Raw genomic sequence first — 18,390 nt, forward strand, 5'->3', positions numbered from 1 at the left:
AATAAGGGAGATGGGCAGATGAGGATAACCAAAAGGGAGTGCATAAAAGAATATTGTCTAAGTTGGCATCAGAGTTGGGGAGGTTTTTTTTTGTTTTTTTTTTGTTTTTTTTTTTTTGGAGACAAGGTCTCCCCCTTTCGCCCAGGCTGGAGTGCAATGGCACAATCTCAACTCACTGCAACCGCTGCCTCCCAGGTTCAAATGATTCTCCTGCCTCAGCCTCCCAAGTAGCTGGGATTACAGGTGCTCACCACCACACCCTGCTAATTTTTGTATTTTTAGTAGAGATGGGGTTTCACCATGTTGGCCAGGCTGGTCTCGAGCTCCTGACCACGTGATCTGCCCACCTCAGCCTCCCAAAGTGCTGAGATTACAGGCATGAGCCACCGCGCCCGGCCCGAGTTAGGGAGTTTTAAAAGGTTTAGAAGCCTGGCTGTCAATACCCACAACAGTTAGGGAGGCAAGGGAAACAGGCCCTTGAAAAGAAGGTAATGTGGAATGGATAGCCTCCATATTGATTAAGAAAGGAACGGACTTACTCTCCACTGTAAGAGTTACCCAAAGCATCTGTGATGGTGCAGGAGGCTTCTGAGGTGATCAGGCAGATTAGTCTTCAGCCACTAAAGCCGAGAAGATCTAGGAAGGAGTCAGTCAGAAAGCCTTGGGCCAGAGTTCCAGGGACTCTGGGAGTGGCTGCTGGGCGAGTTGGACAGTCTGATTTCCAGTGGGGTCCCGCACAGATAGGACATGGCTTAGGAGGAATTCTGGGCTGCAGACTGGGCCAGATTTCCAGCACTTGAAGTAAGATCCTGGGGGAAGCAGTCATGGAGGAACGCCTGGCCATTGCGGTTCGGGCGTTTGGAAGTTCTTGTGTCCTGGAGATGTGGCTGAGGTTTGTCTGACAGTGGAGGCAAGGAATTACAATTCAGAAATACGTTGCTACTTGGCTGCCTCTACTGTATTATTGTACACCTTGAAGGCAAGGTGTTGTGGGGTTTGGGGGCCGGAATCTAATTTTTGGAGCTTTTTCTAATGTCTGGAGCGGATTGGATAATAAAATGCATATTGAGAGTAAGATGGCCTTCTGGCCCCTCTGGGTCTAGGGCAGTAAAGCTAAGGGTTGTTGCCAAACGGGCCATGAACTGGGTTTTTTTATATTTGATGAAAAAGAGTCTAAACGCTAACTGATTTGGGAGAGGTCGGATAAAGAAAGCGGAGCATTAACCTTGGCTACGTCTTCAGCTCCAGCCGCCTCTTTAAGAGGAAATTGTTGGGCAGGTGGAGGAGGCCTAGTCTCCCCACACAAAACTGTAAGCCGGATCATGTGTGAGGAGGGGAGGTGATAAAAGGATTATAGGGTGGCGGAGCAGAGGCTGAGGAAGAATTGGGACCTGGCTCGGCCTGGCGAGGAGCAGCCTGGGGAGGAGGGGAGAGGTCACATGGGTCTGTAGAAAAGGAGGATTCAAAGGACTCAGAGCTTGGGGTGGAGACTGAACAAACAGGAGAGAAAGAAGAAAGATTTGGGACAAGTCGCATTGGGAGCAGAGACTAGGGAGGGACCAGTGTGTAAAAGAATGCCTGGACATCAAGTACCTCAGACCCATTTGCCCATTTTTTCAACAAAATCATCCAGGTCTTGTAAAATCGAGAAATCAAAAGTGCCGTTTTCTGGCTATTTAGAACCATTATCGAGTTTGTATTGGGGCCAAGCGGTGTTGCAGAAAAAAATAAGACGCTTAGGTTTTAGGTCAGCAAGAGTTGAAGAGGTTTTAAGTTTTTGAGAACACAGGCCAAGGGAGAAGAAGGGGTAATGGAGGGTGGAAGGTTACCCATAGTGAAGGAGGCAAGCCCAGAGGAAAGAGAGGGTAGAGACTCGGAGAAGGGGGGTGTGGTGAGCAGCCAAAGCAGGAGTCCCTGCAATGGACTTGCCACCAAGGGAATGTGGGTGAATGACCAAGGCAGGCATCCCCGCAGTGATCAGACACCAATGGAGTGTGGGTGAATGACCAAGGCAGGCATCCCCGCAGTGATCAGACACCAACGGAGTGTGGGTGAATAATCAGGCAGGCGTCCCCACAGTGATCAGACACCAATGGAGTGTGAGTGAATAATCAGGCAGGCGTCCCCGCAGTGATCAGACACCAATGGAGTGTGGGTGAATAATCAGGCAGGCGTCCCCACAGTGATTAAACACCAAGGGAAGACTGTCTTCCCGAGTCCGTGACCGGTGCCAGAGTTTTGGGTCCATGGATAAAATGTGTTTCCTTTGTCTCTACTAGAGAGGAAAAAGAACTGGAATTGGAAGAACAGGGAGACTGAAGGGTAGCAAGAGAGGCTGGAGAAGAGAGTGAAAAGACCGCTTACCCGATTTGAAATTGGTGAGATGTTCCTTGGGCTGGTTGGTCTGAGGACCGGAGGTCATAGGTGGATCTCCTCATGGAGTGAGGGTGAGGACGGGGGACTGGTCTCCCGAAGGACGGGTCCTCCTGTCCCAGGTTTCAGCACCAAATGTCACGTGCATCCGTGTGAAGAGACCACTAAACAGGCCTTGTGTGAGCAACAAGACTGTTTATTTCACCTGGGTGCAGGCGGGCTGAGTCCGAAAAGAGAGTCAGTGAAGGGAGATAGGGGTGGGGTTGTTTTATAGGATTTGGGTAGGTAGTGGAAAATTACAGTCAAAGGGGGTTGTTCTCCGGCAGGCAGGGGCGGGGGGAGGGGAGGTTGGTCACAAGGTGCTCAGTGGGGAGGTTTCGGAGCCAGGAGAAGGAATTTCCCAAGGTAATGTCATTAGTTAAGGCAGGAACTAGCCATTTTCACTTCTTTTGTGATTCTTCACTTGCTTCAGGCCATCTGGATGTATACATGCAGGCTTGGGCTCAGAGGCCCGACAAGTAAGGATGACCTGGAAAGGTCCTTCCCATTTTGGTTTAAGGCTGGTTGGGTTAAGGGTTTTGTTTTTTGTTTTGAGACAGAGTCCCCCTCTGTCGCCAGGCTGGAGCGCAGTGGCACAATCTCAACTCACTGCAACCTTCGCCTCCTGGGTTCAAGTGATTCTCCTGTCTCAGCCTCCCGAATAGCTGGGACTACAGGTGCGCACCACCATACCCGGCTTATTTTTGTATTTTCAGTAGAGAAGGGGTTTCACCATGTTGGCCAAGATGGTCTCGATCTTTTGACCTTGTGATTCACTAGGCTGGGGTGGGATTACAGGCATGAGCCACTGTGCCTGGCCGGGTTAAGGGTTTTTAGAAAAACTTGTTCTCCTGGTAGGAGGGTCTGGTCAGTGAGGCCTTTATGTGGTGTTGGGAGGGCCTGGTCAGCCTCTTTGCAGAGGAGATGGCAGATGAGGGAGAGTGTTGGGAGGTATTCTCCTAAGCGAGAATCAGAAGGAGGCCTGTTTTGTAAGAGGAAAGGGCGTCCATATGTTAATTCAAATGGGCTGAGCAAGGAGGGTGCCTTTGGGCTGGCTCTGATGTGGGCTAGAGCTATGGGTAGGAGGGAAGTCCAGGGCCTCTGGACTTCTAGAGTGAGTTTGGTCAATTGTGTTTTAAGGATTCCATTTGCCCTTTCCACTTTTCCTGATGATTGGGGTCAATATGGGTTATGGAGGCGCCACTGGACACCGAGGGACTGGGAGAGCTGTTGAGTGATTTGGGAAATGAAGCCAGGGCCATTGTCTCGTTGAATGGAGCGAGGGAGACCAACCTAGGGATGACTTCTCATATAGGGATCTGGGAGACTACTGCGGCTTTTTCTGAAGAGGTAGGAAATGCCTCCACCCACCCAGAGAAGGTATCTATAAGAGTGAGAAGGAATCTTGTTGTTTTGACAGGAGGCATCTGAGTGAAGTCTATTTGCCAGTCTTGCCTTGGGATGGGAGTGTTCCTCTTAGCTGGTGTGTAGGAATAGATGGGGAATGGGGGGCTCCATGAGAGGAGGTGACAGAGCATATATGACAGTTTGAAGTTATGCTTTTTAGTGAGGTAAATAGGTAAGGGGAGTAGAAATATGGGTGGAGGAGGAGATAGAGGGGACGTGCACCAATATGGAAGGATTGGTAGAGAGATGTCAGGATCTTGTCAGTTTTTCCCTGGGGAAGGTCTGGCATCTGGTCCTTATCTATCCAGTCTCCCTGGAGGAAGGCTCCTTGTTGTAGTAATGAGGCTATTTCAGTGCGGAAGTCTTGAGGTTGGATTGCACGGGTAATGAGGAAGAGGGAGGCAGAAGCGGAAGAAAGGGAGGCTTCTTTTGCTGCCTCATCAGGCTTTCTGTTGCCTCTTGAGATTTTATCTGTTCCTGTTTGATGTCCCCAACAGTGTATAACTCCTGCCTCAGTTGGGAGATATACGGCCTGAAGGAGTTGGTAAATAAAGGGGCCGTTAGTGATAGGGGTCCCTTTGGCAGTAAGGAATCCAGATGGCGGCACGGGAATGAAGAATGTGATATGCTTATTTGGAGTCTGTGTCAATGTTGACTCATTTGCTTTTGGAAAGGGTTAGGGCTCTGGTGAGAGCTATGAGTTCTGCTTTTTGAGAGGAGGTTCCTGGAGGTAGGGGCTTAGCTTCAATTACTCGGTCAAGGGAAACAACTGCATACCCAGCAATTTTGGAGGAGCCGGTGGGCCCGGAGGAGGAGCCATCTATAAATAGTTGGTCATCGGGGTTGGTGAGAGGCTTGGAGGAAATGTTAGGAAAGTGTGGCTGCAGGTGATCTAGGATGTCAGTGCAAGAATGAGTAGGAGGAGAAGATACAGGGAGGAAGGATGCTGGGTTAAGGGGAGAACTTTTGGCAAGACTGAATTTGGGATTTTTGATAAAGAGGGCATGGAGTAATCAAATCTGGGAAGGAGGAAGGGAGCCTAATGCTCGGGAGGAGAGGAGATCCTGTAGTTTATGAGGACTGTAGATGGTGGTATTTTTTTTTTTTTTTTTTTTTTTTTTGAGACGGAGTCTCGCTCTGTCGCCCAGCCCAGGCTGGAGTGCAGTGGCGCGATCTCGGCTCACTGCAAGCTCCGCCTCCTGGGTTCACACCATTCTCCTGCCTCAGCCTCCCGAGTAGCTGGGACTACAGGTGCCCACAACCGCGCCCGGCTAATTTTTTGTATTTTTAGTAGAGACGGGGTTTCACCGTGGTCTCGATCTCCTGACCTTGTGATCCGCCCGCCTCGGCCTCCCAAAGTGCTGGGATTACAGGCGTGAGCCACCGCGCCCGGCCGATGGTGGTATTTTGACTGAATGTTAGTTTCCTGCTTTCTAGAGCTAAAGCAGCCGCTGCTGTAGCGCTCTAAGACAGGTTGGCCACCCTCTGGCTGTGTTGTCTAATTGTTTAGAGAGGTAGGCTACAGGGGCAAAGGAAGGAGGGTCTCCCTTCTGTTGCCCTAAGACACCGAGGGCTGTTCCTCGGCTCTCGGCAGTATAGAGAGTGAAAGGTTGGGAGACACCAGGTAGGGACAGAGCTGGAGCAGTGACAAGAGCAGTTTGAAGTTTGCAGAAGCTGGGGAGTATGTTATGTGAGGGATTTAGAGGCTCATTGAGAGGGCCTTTGGCTGCTTCATAGAGCGGGTGAGCTAGGAGGGCAAAGTTGGGAATCCATATTCTTAAAAAGCTTGCTAGTTCTAGGAAGGAAAGGACTTTGCTTTTGGAGGAGGGTGTGGGCAGATTATCTATTAGTGCTGCTCGGGCGGGGGTCATAGCCTGGGCCCCGGGGGAAAATTGAACTCGTAGGTAAGTTACTATGGAGGTGGAAAGTGGAGCTTTGAACAGGGAGACTCTATACCCTTTGGTGGAGAGAAAGTTTAAGAGAGTGACTGTGGGTTTGAGAGTCTTCTAGAGAGGGCTGCAAAGGAGAAGATTGTCCACGTATTGAAGGAGACGGCTTAGGGGAAAGGTTTAAGGAGGTGAGATCTCGAGCTGAAGCTTGTCCGAAGAAATGAGGGCTATCTCTGAAGCCTTGAGGGAGGACAGTCTAGGTGAGTTGTTGTGACTGGAGAGTGTCAGGGTCGGTCCAGGTGAAAGCAAAGAGGTTTTGGGAATCAGGGTGCAGGGGAATAGTAAAAAAGGCATATTTTAGGTCAACAGCAGTGGTAGTGGGTGGTGGTGGAGGGAATGAGAGGGAGAAGTACATAGGGGTTAGGAACTATGGGGTGAATAGGAAGGACAGCCTGATTGATGGCTTGGAGGCCTTGGGGGAGTGGGTATGAGCCGTCTGATTTTTTTTTTTTTTTTTTTTGAGACGGAGTCTCGCTCTGTCGCCCAGGCTGGAATGGAGTGCAGTGGCCGGATCTCAGCTCACTGCAAGCTCCGCCTCCCGGGTTCACGCCATTCTCCTGCCTCAGCCTCCCGAGTAGCTGGGACTACAGGCGCCCGCCACCTCGCCCAGCTAGTTTTTTTGTATTTTTTAGTAGAGACGGAGTTTCACCGGGTTAGCCAGGATGGTCTCGATCTCCTGACCTCATGATCCGCCCGTCTCGGCCTCCCAAAGTGCTGGGATTACAGGCTTGAGCCACCGCGCCCGGCCGAGCTGTCTGATTTTTTAACCGGAAGGGTGGGGGTGTTACATGAAGAATGTGTTGGCCTAAGAAGACCGCGTGAACAGAGCTTGTTTATAATGGGCTGTAAGCCTTTTTGGTGGGTTAGGGAGATGGGGTATTGGGGGATGTTGTGAAATTTAGAGAGGTCTTTTAACTGGATTTTGATGGGGTCATGGTGAGCAGCTAGAGAACGGGTGGTGGTGTCCCATCCTATTGGGTTTATGAGAGAGGTGGGAAGTGGGTACTGGGGAGAGAGGTCAGGGGCTGGACTAGTAGAGAGGAGTAAGAGGGACTCTGGTTGAGGGAGGCAGAAAAAGGTGATAGAAGCTTTGAATTTGGCCAAAATTTGAATTTGAATTTGAATTCTAAATTGAGTTTGGTTTTGAATTTGGCCTAGGAGGGGGCAGGGCAACGAGGCATGGTAAGGAAAGAGTGTGAGAAAACAGTATCAAACAGAGAGCAAATAAGGGGTCTGATGGCGCATGGATGCAGGATGCCATCGTCCCCCATGACTGAGACCTGAGAGGGATGAGTGGGTCCTGAAAATTCAGGCAAAGCGGAGTAGGTGGCCCTGCTATCAATTAAAAAAGAGATCAGCTTACCTGCTACTTGCAGAGTTACCCTGGGCTCTGATGCAGTGATGGCAGATGGGGCCGGGGGCCCTGGCCCGTAGCTGCAGGAATGCAAGCGATTCTTCACATTTTGTCATGTTAAAGGGGTGGTGGCTCTGAGGAGCAGGCTTGTCTGTCCGTTTGCTGAGAGGACAGTCAGACTTCCAGTGGCCTGTCTGCTGGCTGACTGGGCAAGGGCTCTTTGGCACTCGAGGGTTAGGACATGCCCGTGCCCAATGGCCTTCTTTGCTGCCCTTAAAACAAGGCCTGGAGGGTTGCTGCTATCGGGTCTTTCGTGCCCTTGGGTAATATGGCTGAGTTGACGTATAGCTGCTGCTAGAAGCTGGTATAGCTGCTGCTAGAAGCTGGTATTTAGCACGATTTCTTTGGGCTTTATCTAGTTTATTTTGCTCATCCCTGTTATTAAAGACTTTGAGAGCCAGGTTAAGGAGGTCTCGTTGTGGGGTCTGAGGGGCATCTTCAGCCTTTTTAAGTTTGCGCCAGATGTCGGGGGCAGTTTGGGAAATAAAATGGGTGTTAAGAACAATAATAGTTCACTACTTCTCAGGAGGCGGGATCGTCGCAGGTATATTTTTGGAGTCTCTGTAAGGCAAGAAAGGAATTGGGCAGGGTTTTCGTTGGCCTTTTGGGAGCTTCCTTTGAGTTTTTCGAAATTTACAGCCTTATGGCCAGTTTTGTTAAGGCCTGCAATGAGGCAAGTAATCATATGATTGCAGGAGGCCTGGCCGGATTCTGTGGGTTGATAATTCCAGGTAGGCTCTTCTCGGGAAACGGCAGCGCCCCCTACTGGCCTAGTAGAATCTTGCCGATGGAGGTCATCCGCACGGGCCTGGGCTGCAAGCCATACTCTTTCCTTTTCTTCCGGAAGGAGGGTAGAAGACAAAATAATATAGAGATCATGCCAAGTAAGTTCATAAGAGTGGGTGAGATATTTAAATTCTTTGATATAAGTGTTGGGATCGGAGAAGGACCCGAGACGTTTCTCAGTTTGGGAGAGATCGGAGAGGGAAAAGGGGATGTGGACGCAGACGATCCCTTCGGCCCCTGACACTTCCCAGAGAAGCAGCAAGGGAGCAGGCTGCTGGGTGTGGTGGGCTCGAGAACGAGTACGCGGTGGCGATGGGGAGGACTCAGAGTTGGAGGCGGGGTGGTTGGAGAGAGGGAGAGAGAGGTAGAGCCGGAGGCCTACGGTGGGGGGTCATGCTGTTCTGGTGGAGGACTAGGATGTTGTCGAGGAGGGGAGAAATCAGCGGGATCAAAGAAGGAAGAAGTCGTCGGCTGATTAGGATGTTGTCGAGGAGGGGAGAAATCAGCGGGATCAAAGAAGGAAGAAGTCGTCGGCTGGGGCTATTGAGATGAGGGGAGCAGGAGGCCAGTCGGGTTTGGAGCAGGCGAGGAGAATTTGGAAGGTACAGCAGGACTGGCGGAGGGAGGGACAACTACGGACGGTAAAGAAAGCCTGAACGTAAGGAATCTCAGACCACTTCCCACAGCGCTGGCAAAAGTTGTCTAAGTCCCTGAGCATGTTGGAATTGAAAGCGCCATTTTCAGGCCATTGGGAGCCATGGTCTAATTTGTATTGAGGCCACGCGGCGTTACAGTAAAAGATAAGCCTTTTAGGGCAGATTTCTGAACAGAGGCCAAGAGTACTGAGATTGTGTAGGAGGCACCCAAGGGGGGTGGTTTTAGGAGGAATAGACTGAGAGGCTCCCATAGTGAATGGGAGTGAAGGGAGAGGGGTAGAGGAAGAAGAGACTGTCGGTGACGTCCCCTTTCCCGTGGAACTTGTCCGGAATAGAGGAGGTAACCGCCTTGTTAGGCGTCCCTGAAATGGAGGAACCAGAGGCCCGGAGGGTGGAGGAAGCCCTTGGCCCAGCCAAGGTCTTTCGGAAACGGAGAGATGGATGGTAAAGAGTTCCAGGGAATGGCAACAGTCTCTTTTTACTCACCCTGGCAGAGGCTTTGATGGTGGATGAAGTCACCAGCAATGGGAGAGTCTAGGAGATTCTCTGGGTCTTTGGCAGGTTCAGGGAAGGGAAGATTGGCCAGGAGAGGGGTGATAGGGGAGGGAGGCAGAGAGAGAGAAAGAGAGAGAGAGATTGATAGTGAGTGAGTCCTGGCCAGAGTCTATCCCCCTTTCCGGGTTTTGGCACCAGAAAGTAAGGTCAGCCAAGAGAAAGGAAAAATTGACCCAAAGTCAGGCAAGCAAGTTTTTATTAACCTGCTGCTGCCCCCTTAACAGTCAGAGGAAGTAGCCCCAAGCTTACAGAATGAGGGGTTTATATTGGGGAGGGGAGTTTGAGGGAATTCTTCGGTATGGATATCCCAGGATTGTTTGCTGGTTAATTTTGCCACATATCACCTTGTGATGTTTATGGTAGCAACTAGATGAAGAGCATGAACTTACAGGAGGGTGTAGGTAAAGTTTGTTTATGCTTCCCACAACCTCCCCCTATGCGGTCCAGATGGTTTGTAATTGGGGTTTGCTTATCGCAGCAAGGTCTGATGAATGAAGTCTGCTGGCTCCGAAGTGGCACCTAGATAAGAGCTTAGAAATATAAAGAGGCTTGGGGGAAGGGTAGACGGCACGGAGAAGGGTTGCAGAGCATTAGGGGGAGGGGTGGGCAGCACCAAGAGGCTTTTTTGGGGTAGTTTGTCCCTAACACTGACCACAGTGCCCCTTGTGCCCTTCCAGTCTGCAGCCCCTCTTCCCTGGAGTAAATGAACTGGACCAAATCTCAAAAATCCACGATGTCATCGGCACACCTGCTCAGAAGACCCTCACCAAGTTCAAACAGTAAGTATTGTGCTCTGAGAGTGGACGTGGACTCACTCCCCTGCCAGGACCTGTGGCAGGGCAAGCCCCTCCCTGTGCCTCCCTCAAACCCCTCACTCTCAGGGCTCCAAGTTCACTTGAGGGCCAGTGAGTGGCTGCTCAGACAGAGCCCATCACTTTAAGGGGTCTCAAAGGTGAGCTCTTCCTTGAGTATCACAGAAAGATTTGTCACAGGCTTTCTGAGGGCCGGGGAGTCAGGCTCTGTTGCCTGAGTAATTTAAATAGGACTTAGAAGCCTTTGGGTGGAAATGTTCCCCAAGCACAGACCATAGGTGGTGAGGGCTTTCTGCAGCCCTCCATGGCCCTACTGGCGGGACCGACACCTGGAAGAGGTGTTCCCGGACTCTCAGGGGTCATTCTGATGAAGCTGAGGCTGGGGAGTCGGGACTCCCCAGGGAGGGCCTGTGGGCTGAAGGGGCGAGTAGCACCTAGCAGCCCCCAGATCCCAGGGAGGGAGAAGGTGGCAACAATTTTGGACTCTTATTTTTTTGTTAAAGTTTATTTCATTCTTCTCATGCGGGAAGGTAATATTAATCTTTTATAGGAAAGGTAGTTTTCTTACATTTATAGCATAACAGATCCCCCCCTTTACCATAGACTATTTTAATAGATTTTTTTTAAGAGCAGTTTTAGGTTTCCATAGAGCCCTGTGCCCACGGGCACACAGCCTCCCCGGTGGTCAGCACCCCCTCGAGTGGTGTGTTAGTTATGGTCGATGAATCACGGATATCTCATTACTGCACAGAGCCCATCATTTACATCAGGGGTCCCTCTTGGTGCTGCACGTTCTGTGGGCTGGGACAGGTGTAGACTCTGCACCATGCAGGGCCCTTAGTCGTAACAGTGGACCGCCGGTGCACTCAGTGACAGCGTGACCGTTTATTATCATTGGGCTTTTAATACAGGTCGAGAGCTATGAATTTTGATTTTCCTTTTAAAAGGGGATCAGGAATACCTCTACTGACAACCAATTTGTCCCCACAATGCCTCTCCCTCCTGCACGCAATGGTGGCCTATGATCCCGATGAGAGAATCGCCGCCCACCAGGCCCTGCAGCACCCCTACTTCCAAGAACAGAGGTAGGCGCTCTCGTGGGTTCTGTGGGGCGGATGCAGGACCTGGCAAATGAGACCCATGGGCACACAGTGGGGCAAGGGACTGCCCTCTGGAGGGTCCCTGGTTCTTGGGAATCACGCTCTCCATCCTGAAGAGTGGTCAGGGCCTCTTGGGGCCCCCACCGTGCTGTGTTCTGATGTATCCTCCCCAAAATGAGGCTGTTAGCAGCTCCATGGCAGGAGAAAGAGGGGCTGGCTGCCCACTTTGTGGTTGATGCAGAGGCTACAGGTAGTAAGCCTTCTAGAAGAGCCTGGTGTGTAGCCCTTGTAAATGGTGTGAACAGGATGCATTCTGAGATGTTAGAGCACTTTGGATGTCACCTGGCACTGGAAGTACCTGCTGAATGTGAATCTAAGACTTGTCTGCCCTGAGGTCGTCTAATTCCGTACCTCTGGACACTCCTGTATGCGTAACTGTGGAGGTGACAGTTTGATCCCAAACCGTGAGTCCCTGGGTAGGCAGTGCCTCTGGTTCATGGAGCCAGCTCTGTTCCTGGCCCAGAGACTGCCAGGCTGAGACAGAAAAGAAAAAAAAAAAAGCCCCCTGATTACAGCTTATGCAGAAAAGAAGAGCTAGTGGCAGCTCACACAGTAGACAAATTGGAGGCAAAGAAGCCAACAGGCCGTGTGCTCTGCGGGCTCTCAGTGGAGCTGCTCCGTTCTCTTCTCCTTCCCCGTAGGAAAACAGAGAAGCGAGCTCTGGGCAGCCACAGAAAAGCTTGCTTTCCGGAGCACCCTGTGGCACCGGAACCACTCAGTACCAGCTGCCAGATTTCAAAGGAGGGCAGAAAGCAGGTACTAAGCGAAATCGGAGCTGGAGACCACCCAGCTCAGCGGGGACCGGATGCCCTCAGGTGGCCTGTGTCTCTGAGGAGGACGCCACCTGTGGAGGCTGTGGCAGACCATGTTGTCAGTCGAGGCCTGAACAGCATGCGAATTGATGGCTGCATATGTTGGGATGTCAGGGACCCCAGTTCTATTTGCTCAAGCCCTTTCTGCCCCAGTAGCTAAGAATTAATGACGAATATCCCATGTGAGCAGGCCCAGAGAGGGGACCCTTGCATGAACTTTTGTGTCTGTCCTGATGGCCACATGCAGGTGCTAGGTTCTATGCCAAGCTCTGTGGAGACATCGTCCCTCAGAACGGCCCTGGAGGGAGGCGCCGAGAAGATGCAATGCTGGTCCGAGTCACCCACCCAGCTGGTGACAGGCCTCAGGCCCGAGTCACCGACCCAGCCGATGACAGGTCTCAAGTCCTAGGCAGGCCACGCTGTCTCTGGCCCCAGATGAGCACTTCGTCCCATCAGCGGAGGTTGTGCACATTTTGGGTTGAGAAATGCCAGCTTTGCTCCTCAGTGCCTTCACCTTCCCACCTACCATGTGGCATCCTAGCCCGGTGCAGCCCTGTGGCACCTGCTGGCAGGATTGCACCAGTCTCCCAGTTCTGGGCTGGCACCCCAACAGTGTGACAGTGTGTCCTTCCGTCATTCATCTGTTCGGTCGTCCCTACGTCACTCGCTCCTCCCAGCCTTTACTGAGTGCTCCCTGCCCGCTTGGGAGCTGGGAACCCAGAGCTGCAGTCAGACTGCTCTCCAGAAAGCCAAGCTCCTGTGTCCCGTTGGCCCCCGGTTTGACAGCTCCACTTGAATGTCCAAAAGACAAATGTGCTGAAACCCCTTCTCCTGATCTTTCCCCCAAATGTGCTTTTTTCCCTGTAGCTTCCCATGGCCTTCCCTCCGGGGCAGGCAACTCCGCCGACTGCCCAGGCCCCCCGTGGACCCTTCCTTCATCTCACAGGGGCTTCGCCTTCTTGCCTCCTACATCCTCCTCACCTTGCCTAAGTCACCACAGATGGCCTCCTCACTACTGTCCCTGCTCTGCCTCTGCTCCCTCCTGGACAGAGGGTCTGCTTCAAACCGTTGATGTCACTGCAGGCCGCATTCACCCAAGTCCCCACCCTCAGTCACATCCGAGGTCGGCATGCTTTTCTCTAAGGGCCCGACAGGAAATATTTTAGGCCCCGTGGCCGTAGGGTGCTGGTTACACTCCCCGCTTTGCTGCAGTGTGAAAGCAGCTGGAGGCAACACAGGAACCACATCGGGTGCTGCGTTCCAGTAGAACTGGGGACACTAGAATTTGAATTTCACATCATTTTCATATGCCATGAAACATTTTTTTTTCAATTATTAAAAAATATAAAAACTGGGTGGGTGTGGTGGCTCACACCTATAAACTCAGTGCTTAGGGAGGCCAAAGTAGGGTCACTTAGGCCAGGAGTTTGAGACCAGCTTGGGCAACGTAGGCAAGACTACTCCCCCACCACCCCATCTGTTTTAAAAATCAGCTGGGTGGGGTGGTGCGTGCCTTTAGTCCCAGCTGCTTGGGAGGCTGAGGCAGGAGGATCGCCTGAGCCTAGGAAGCTGAGGCTACAGTGAGCCAAGATTGTACCACTGCACTCCACTCCAGTCTGGGCTACAGAGCAACACCCTGTCTCAAAAAACAAACAAACAAAAAACAAAGAAACCCAAATGTAAAACCATCCTTAGCTTACAAGCCCCCCAAAAGCAGGCAGCAGGCAGGTCTGAGCATGAGGCCTTGGAGCTAGAGTAGGAGGCCGGAGGCGTGGGCACCACTGCCCGCCAGCCCTTTGCCACCCACACTCCTCAGCTCGCAGTCTGCGTGCTTCAGGTTCCCCCTGAAGGTTTGGCCTCTGCCGTGGGACTCTCGTGAGCAGCCACTCCCTTGGGGTGTCTGGGACCTGGTGAATGTGTCCCAGTCACATCTCATGGTCAAGAAATTGTATTAGCCAAAAGCAGCACAAAAGAGCCTCTTTCATTTTTCCTAATTTCCATAAAGGGGAAAGCATTTTATGTCCAACTGGCCTCTGTTCTGTTTCAAGAAACAGTCCCTAAAGCAAGAGGAGGACCATCCCAAGAGACAAGGACCGGCCTACGTCATGGAACTGCCCAAACTAAAGCTTTCGGGAGTGGCCAAACTGTCGTCTTACTCCAGCCCCACGCTGCAGTCCGCGCTTGAATCTGGGACAAATGGAAGAGCGCCGGTGCTGAGACCCTTGAAGTGCATCCCTGCGACCAAGAAGGTAGCACGGAGCCAGCTTCTCCGGCGGCTCTGCTCTCCCGCCCTGCCCAGGCCGCCACTGAATTTCGTGTCTGTAATTTTTCTTTGACAGACAGATCCGCGGAAGGACCTTAAGCCTGCCCCACAGCAGTGTCGCCTGCCCACCATAGTGCGGAAAGGCGGAAGATACTGAGCATACTGAGCAGCACAGTCGTCTCGACTTCCGGAGGCAACACCAGGCCCGATCGGGCCCGGCCTGGGCGATCTGCCGCTGAGACGCCACGGAGGGCTGGGGACGCACCTGCGTCCGTTTCGCGCTGGCTGGGGCTCTGGGTGCTGCCCTGCGCCCCGCCGCACCCGCGGCCCGCGCAGCTGCCCAGGATGTTCTGGGCTAATATATTTGTAAAACCACATTCTAGGGTTTTCTTTCATTTTCGTTAAGAATTTGGGGCAGGGAATATTTTGTAACTTTGTATATGAATCAAAACAAGCAGGCATTTCTGTGATCAGTTGGGCGTGGTTGGAAGGTGGGCTCTGCGTGTCCCCTCCCAGCGCTTTTCTGGCGCTGCTGGTCAGTCGTGGAGCGCACCACCTCTTACCAGTGACGCTACTGGACACCCCGACTTTTATTAAAGAATAAGCTGTCGTTACAGTATTGCATTTTAATATTCTCCGAGTCCAACATGTGTCCTTACCAGCCATTCCTTTATTTTAGCTTTTGTGGGCACATGAGGGGAATTGATTTTGTTGGGAAGGCTTTGATGTAGCTTAAATTTTTTTTTTTTTTTTTTTTTTGAGGCGGAGTTTCGCTGGTTCCCCAGGTTGGAGTGCAGTGGTGCGATCTTGGCTCACTGCAACCTCCACCTCCCGGGTTCAAGGGATTCTCCTGCCTCAGCCTCCAGAGTAGCTGGGATTACAGGCGCCCGCCACCACGCCCGGCTGATTTTTTGTATTTTTACTAGAGATGGGGTTTCTCCATGTTGGTCAGGCTGGTCTCAAACTCCTGACTTCAGGTGATCCTCCTGCCTCGGCCTCCCAAAGTGCTGGGATTACAGGCGTGAGCCACTGCGCCCAGCCTGGTGTGGCTTAATTTTCATTTGAAGAACCACTCAGGAAGGAGCACACACAGGCATGTCCTTGGAGCCCTGTGTGCTCCTCAGCGACCAGCCTGGCAAGGTGGTACGGGGCACAGGGCAGGCCTGCAGGGTCTCTTCTGAGCACAGGCTTCAAGGTGACCACGTTGTCATTTTAGCTCCTGGTGCCCACCTGTCTCTGGGGAGTATGGAGCCCTGCCCCAGGCCTGCCAGTGGGTGCTTTGAGCTATTTGCCGAGTGCCAACAATAAGTTGGGTACCTTGTGTCCTAGAAAAAGAAACCTGCTTCCCCGTGGGGATGGGATGGGAACATTGCAAAGAAACTGGCACTGGCCGGGCTGCTGGGCACAAGAAAAGTCCTAGTAAGTCCTCGTTTATCTTGGAAAGTAACTTAGTAATTGGGTCCTCCTTTTTTTTGTCATCTTCCCAAACTTATGAGATATTTTTGAAAAAAGCTAAATTTCTCGGGCTAGTGTTTAGGCCTCCTTGTTCCTGTGTTGAGACAAATCTGTGACACCCTTCCTTCATGTGCTCTCCAGTGGCTCTGGCCCCAGCCCCAGGCCATCTGACACGACAGTGGACTCTGGGCCATACAGAGGGAAGGCAGGCTGGAGGAGGAGGAAAGGGCTGGGAGCATGGGGCAGCGAGTCCATAGGTACAGGTGCCCGGTCTGTGCCACATGGGGGTCAAAGGAGCCCAAGAAGAAGGGCAGATTACAGCCCGGAAGTGAGGCTTGCCATAATGTTCAGAGCAGGCCTCTCCCTGGGCTCCTTTTAAACCCATTTGAGACCCTGGTGCAGCCTTCAGGGCTGCCCTTGCTGTAGGGGAGGTGTCTGAGCAGGGGGGTGGCACCGTTCTGCCTCCACAGAGGGCCTGGGAGTCCCAGGGGAGTCGGACACCAGGGCCGTGGGCAGAGCCCAGCAGCAGGGAGGGCTGGGGGACAGAAGGATGGGGAGGTGTAGGGGTGGGGGTGGGGCGCACAGGTCACAAGAGAGGGACCTGTGGGTAGGGGAGTGGTGGCTAGGAGGGGCGCGCCCTGTCCCCGGGCCTGGCTTCAGTGTCGGGCATGTAAACGGATTAAGTGTTTGTGTACTTGGGAAACGTGTTCTTCCCTTTACACCTAAAAATATGAAGGGAAAGTCTTGACAGTTCTTCTGCAGGCCTTTTTGAGAAAGCAAGTGTGGTCTGCAGATGCTGGTGCCCCGGACATCAGCTGCCCTGACTTCTGTCACCCTCCTCGTGGTGGGGGCAGCACGGCTGGGGGCTCTCTGAAGGCAAGAAAGTCCCTAAAGCAAGAGGAGGACCATCCCAAGGCCCGCCGCTTGAGGCCCTCCTGGTTTTGTTGGACTTGGACATAAACGCTCTGAAGCAATGTAGAGCCCCCGGCACGCCAGGGCCCAGGGCAGCTGGGCCTCCAGGATGGAGGTGAGCAGGGGACCAGAGCCCAGCTCCACAGGCCCCCTCCATGGAGGAGTGACGGGGGTCTGTGGCGCACAGCAGGGTTCCCACATCGGCTTCCCAAGTCCAAGGGTGGAGATTCCAAGGGTGATGATTTCCTGCAGATTTGGAGAAAAGGGAAATCCTGCCGGCCACCCTTGGACTTCCTGCCCTGCACTTGGCCCTCGCACCTGCCTGCTCTCGGCAGCAGGTGCCAGGATCCCCAGGCTGCCTTAGCTGTGTGTGGTTCCCTGTGTCTGTCTGGGCCCTGTGATGGGGGCCAGGGCTGAGGGCAGAGGGGCCAGGCTGGCTCAGCCCATAGGAGGCCACCTCACCCTGCTGCCGCCTCTGCCGCCCCAACTGGAAAGCTGGCCGGATTATTTCCATTCTTCTGTGCAATGCAACTGAAGCGCTTGAATTATCCCCACAGAACCCAGAACGGAAGCAAGGATGAGGCCTCAGCCGTCCTCCTCCCCATTCAAACACGTTCATCCCGCAATCCTCTGCTAAGCACCTGCGTGCTGCCCCGCTGCACTGTCGCCCTTCTTGTGCGAGCCTACCCTCGCCCACCCACCTCACCCTCCTGACCTTAAAGAAGACACCAGGCAGAAGCACAGGGGAGCCACTCCACACTGGTGGGGCGGGCCTTGCGGGGAGAAGCAGTACGCAGCCATCTCCGTCAGCCATCTCCGTCTGGCACTCAGATGTGCATGCCTTCGTGTGACAGGCAACAGCAGTGTGACCGTGACCTCCCGTCTCCTGCTCTGCTGCCCCCACACCTGCGGTGCAGCCAGCCTGCCACGAGGCGGCTAGAGTCCAGCTAGACCCACCCCTGGCATGGCCGACCTCTTCCTGGCTTTCTCTGGGCCTAATCCCGTGAGGAGCGTGCATTCTTCAACGCCGGAAGTGTAAGGAAGTTCAAGGCAAGTGAGAAAAACCCAAATCGTCCCAGGGAAGCTCGTCTTTCCAGGGCGTCTGAGTGAGGGCATGACCAGCCTTGATGCTGCCTCACTGCCATCTGCCCAGGGCCTGCTGAATGCTTGAGTCCATGGTGACAGTGGTGGGGACAGTTATGAGGCAGTTAGAGTTTGGAAGTCATCTTGGCCGACTTGGCTACAGAGCAGTCTTAGGAACAGCGCCATAAAAATAAAGATTTATTCCTGGCACAGATGCATCTAGAGTAAACTGGGGCATATCTGACAGCGTTAGTACTGTGATGGCCAAATGCAAAGTGCACTCCAGAACCAGCGAAGGGTGACAGACTGGGCTGAGGCAGAGCTAGGACTAACCATCTCGAGTGATACCATCTCGGGGCCAGCAAAAGTTTTGGACATAGCTGGGTCATCTGACCAAACTGCTCAAGTCTTTACGTAATTATTGTCCTGGTATTAAATTTCCACCTGCCACTTTCCACAAACAGGAAACAGAATAAGGAGATGACCAGGAAGATTGCCAGATTAAGAATTCTAGACTTGGCCAGGTGCGGTGGCTCATACCTATAATCCTAGCATCTTGGGAGGCTGAGGCAGGAGGATCGCTTGAGCCCAGGAGTTTGAGACCAGCCTAGGCAACATAAGGAGACCCCATCTCTACAAAATACCAAAAAGTTACTCAGGTGTGGTGGCACACATGCGTGATCCCAGCTACTCGGGAGGCTGAGGTGGGAGGAT

General features: G+C 52.8%; 1 protein-coding gene and 1 long non-coding RNA gene across 15 annotated transcripts in view; one reads left to right on the forward strand and one right to left on the reverse strand.

Annotated features, from left to right (window-relative positions):
- Nucleotides 1-18,390, forward strand: part of LOC105467388 (MOK protein kinase) — an 86,748-nt gene that overhangs the window by 64,151 nt on the left and 4,207 nt on the right. For 9 of the 14 annotated variants that reach the window (XM_071099560.1, XM_071099566.1, XM_071099559.1 and 6 more), the window contains 5 exons: nt 9,857-9,958; nt 10,903-11,076; nt 11,793-11,907; nt 14,012-14,212; nt 14,303-14,856. In XM_071099560.1, the coding sequence (XP_070955661.1) occupies nt 9,857-9,958; nt 10,903-11,076; nt 11,793-11,907; nt 14,012-14,212; nt 14,303-14,383 (673 nt within the window). In that variant the 3' untranslated portion in view covers nt 14,384-14,856. Of the gene's footprint in view, nt 1-2,279; nt 2,379-7,963; nt 8,067-9,856; nt 9,959-10,902; nt 11,077-11,792; nt 11,908-14,011; nt 14,213-14,302; nt 14,857-18,390 lie in introns of those variants that run through there. The other 5 variants (XM_071099561.1, XM_071099562.1, XM_024788396.2 and 2 more) reach the window with 4 other exon arrangements.
- On the reverse strand, nt 822-7,217 carry LOC139364176 (uncharacterized). Its single transcript, XR_011625496.1, has 2 exons — nt 7,132-7,217; nt 822-898 (listed from the first exon to the last, which is right to left on the reverse strand). It is a non-coding gene; the product is annotated as an uncharacterized lncRNA (long non-coding RNA).

This window comes from Macaca nemestrina, chromosome 7 (genome assembly GCF_043159975.1).
Source record: "Macaca nemestrina isolate mMacNem1 chromosome 7, mMacNem.hap1, whole genome shotgun sequence".
Classification (NCBI taxonomy): Eukaryota; Metazoa; Chordata; class Mammalia; order Primates; family Cercopithecidae; genus Macaca; species Macaca nemestrina.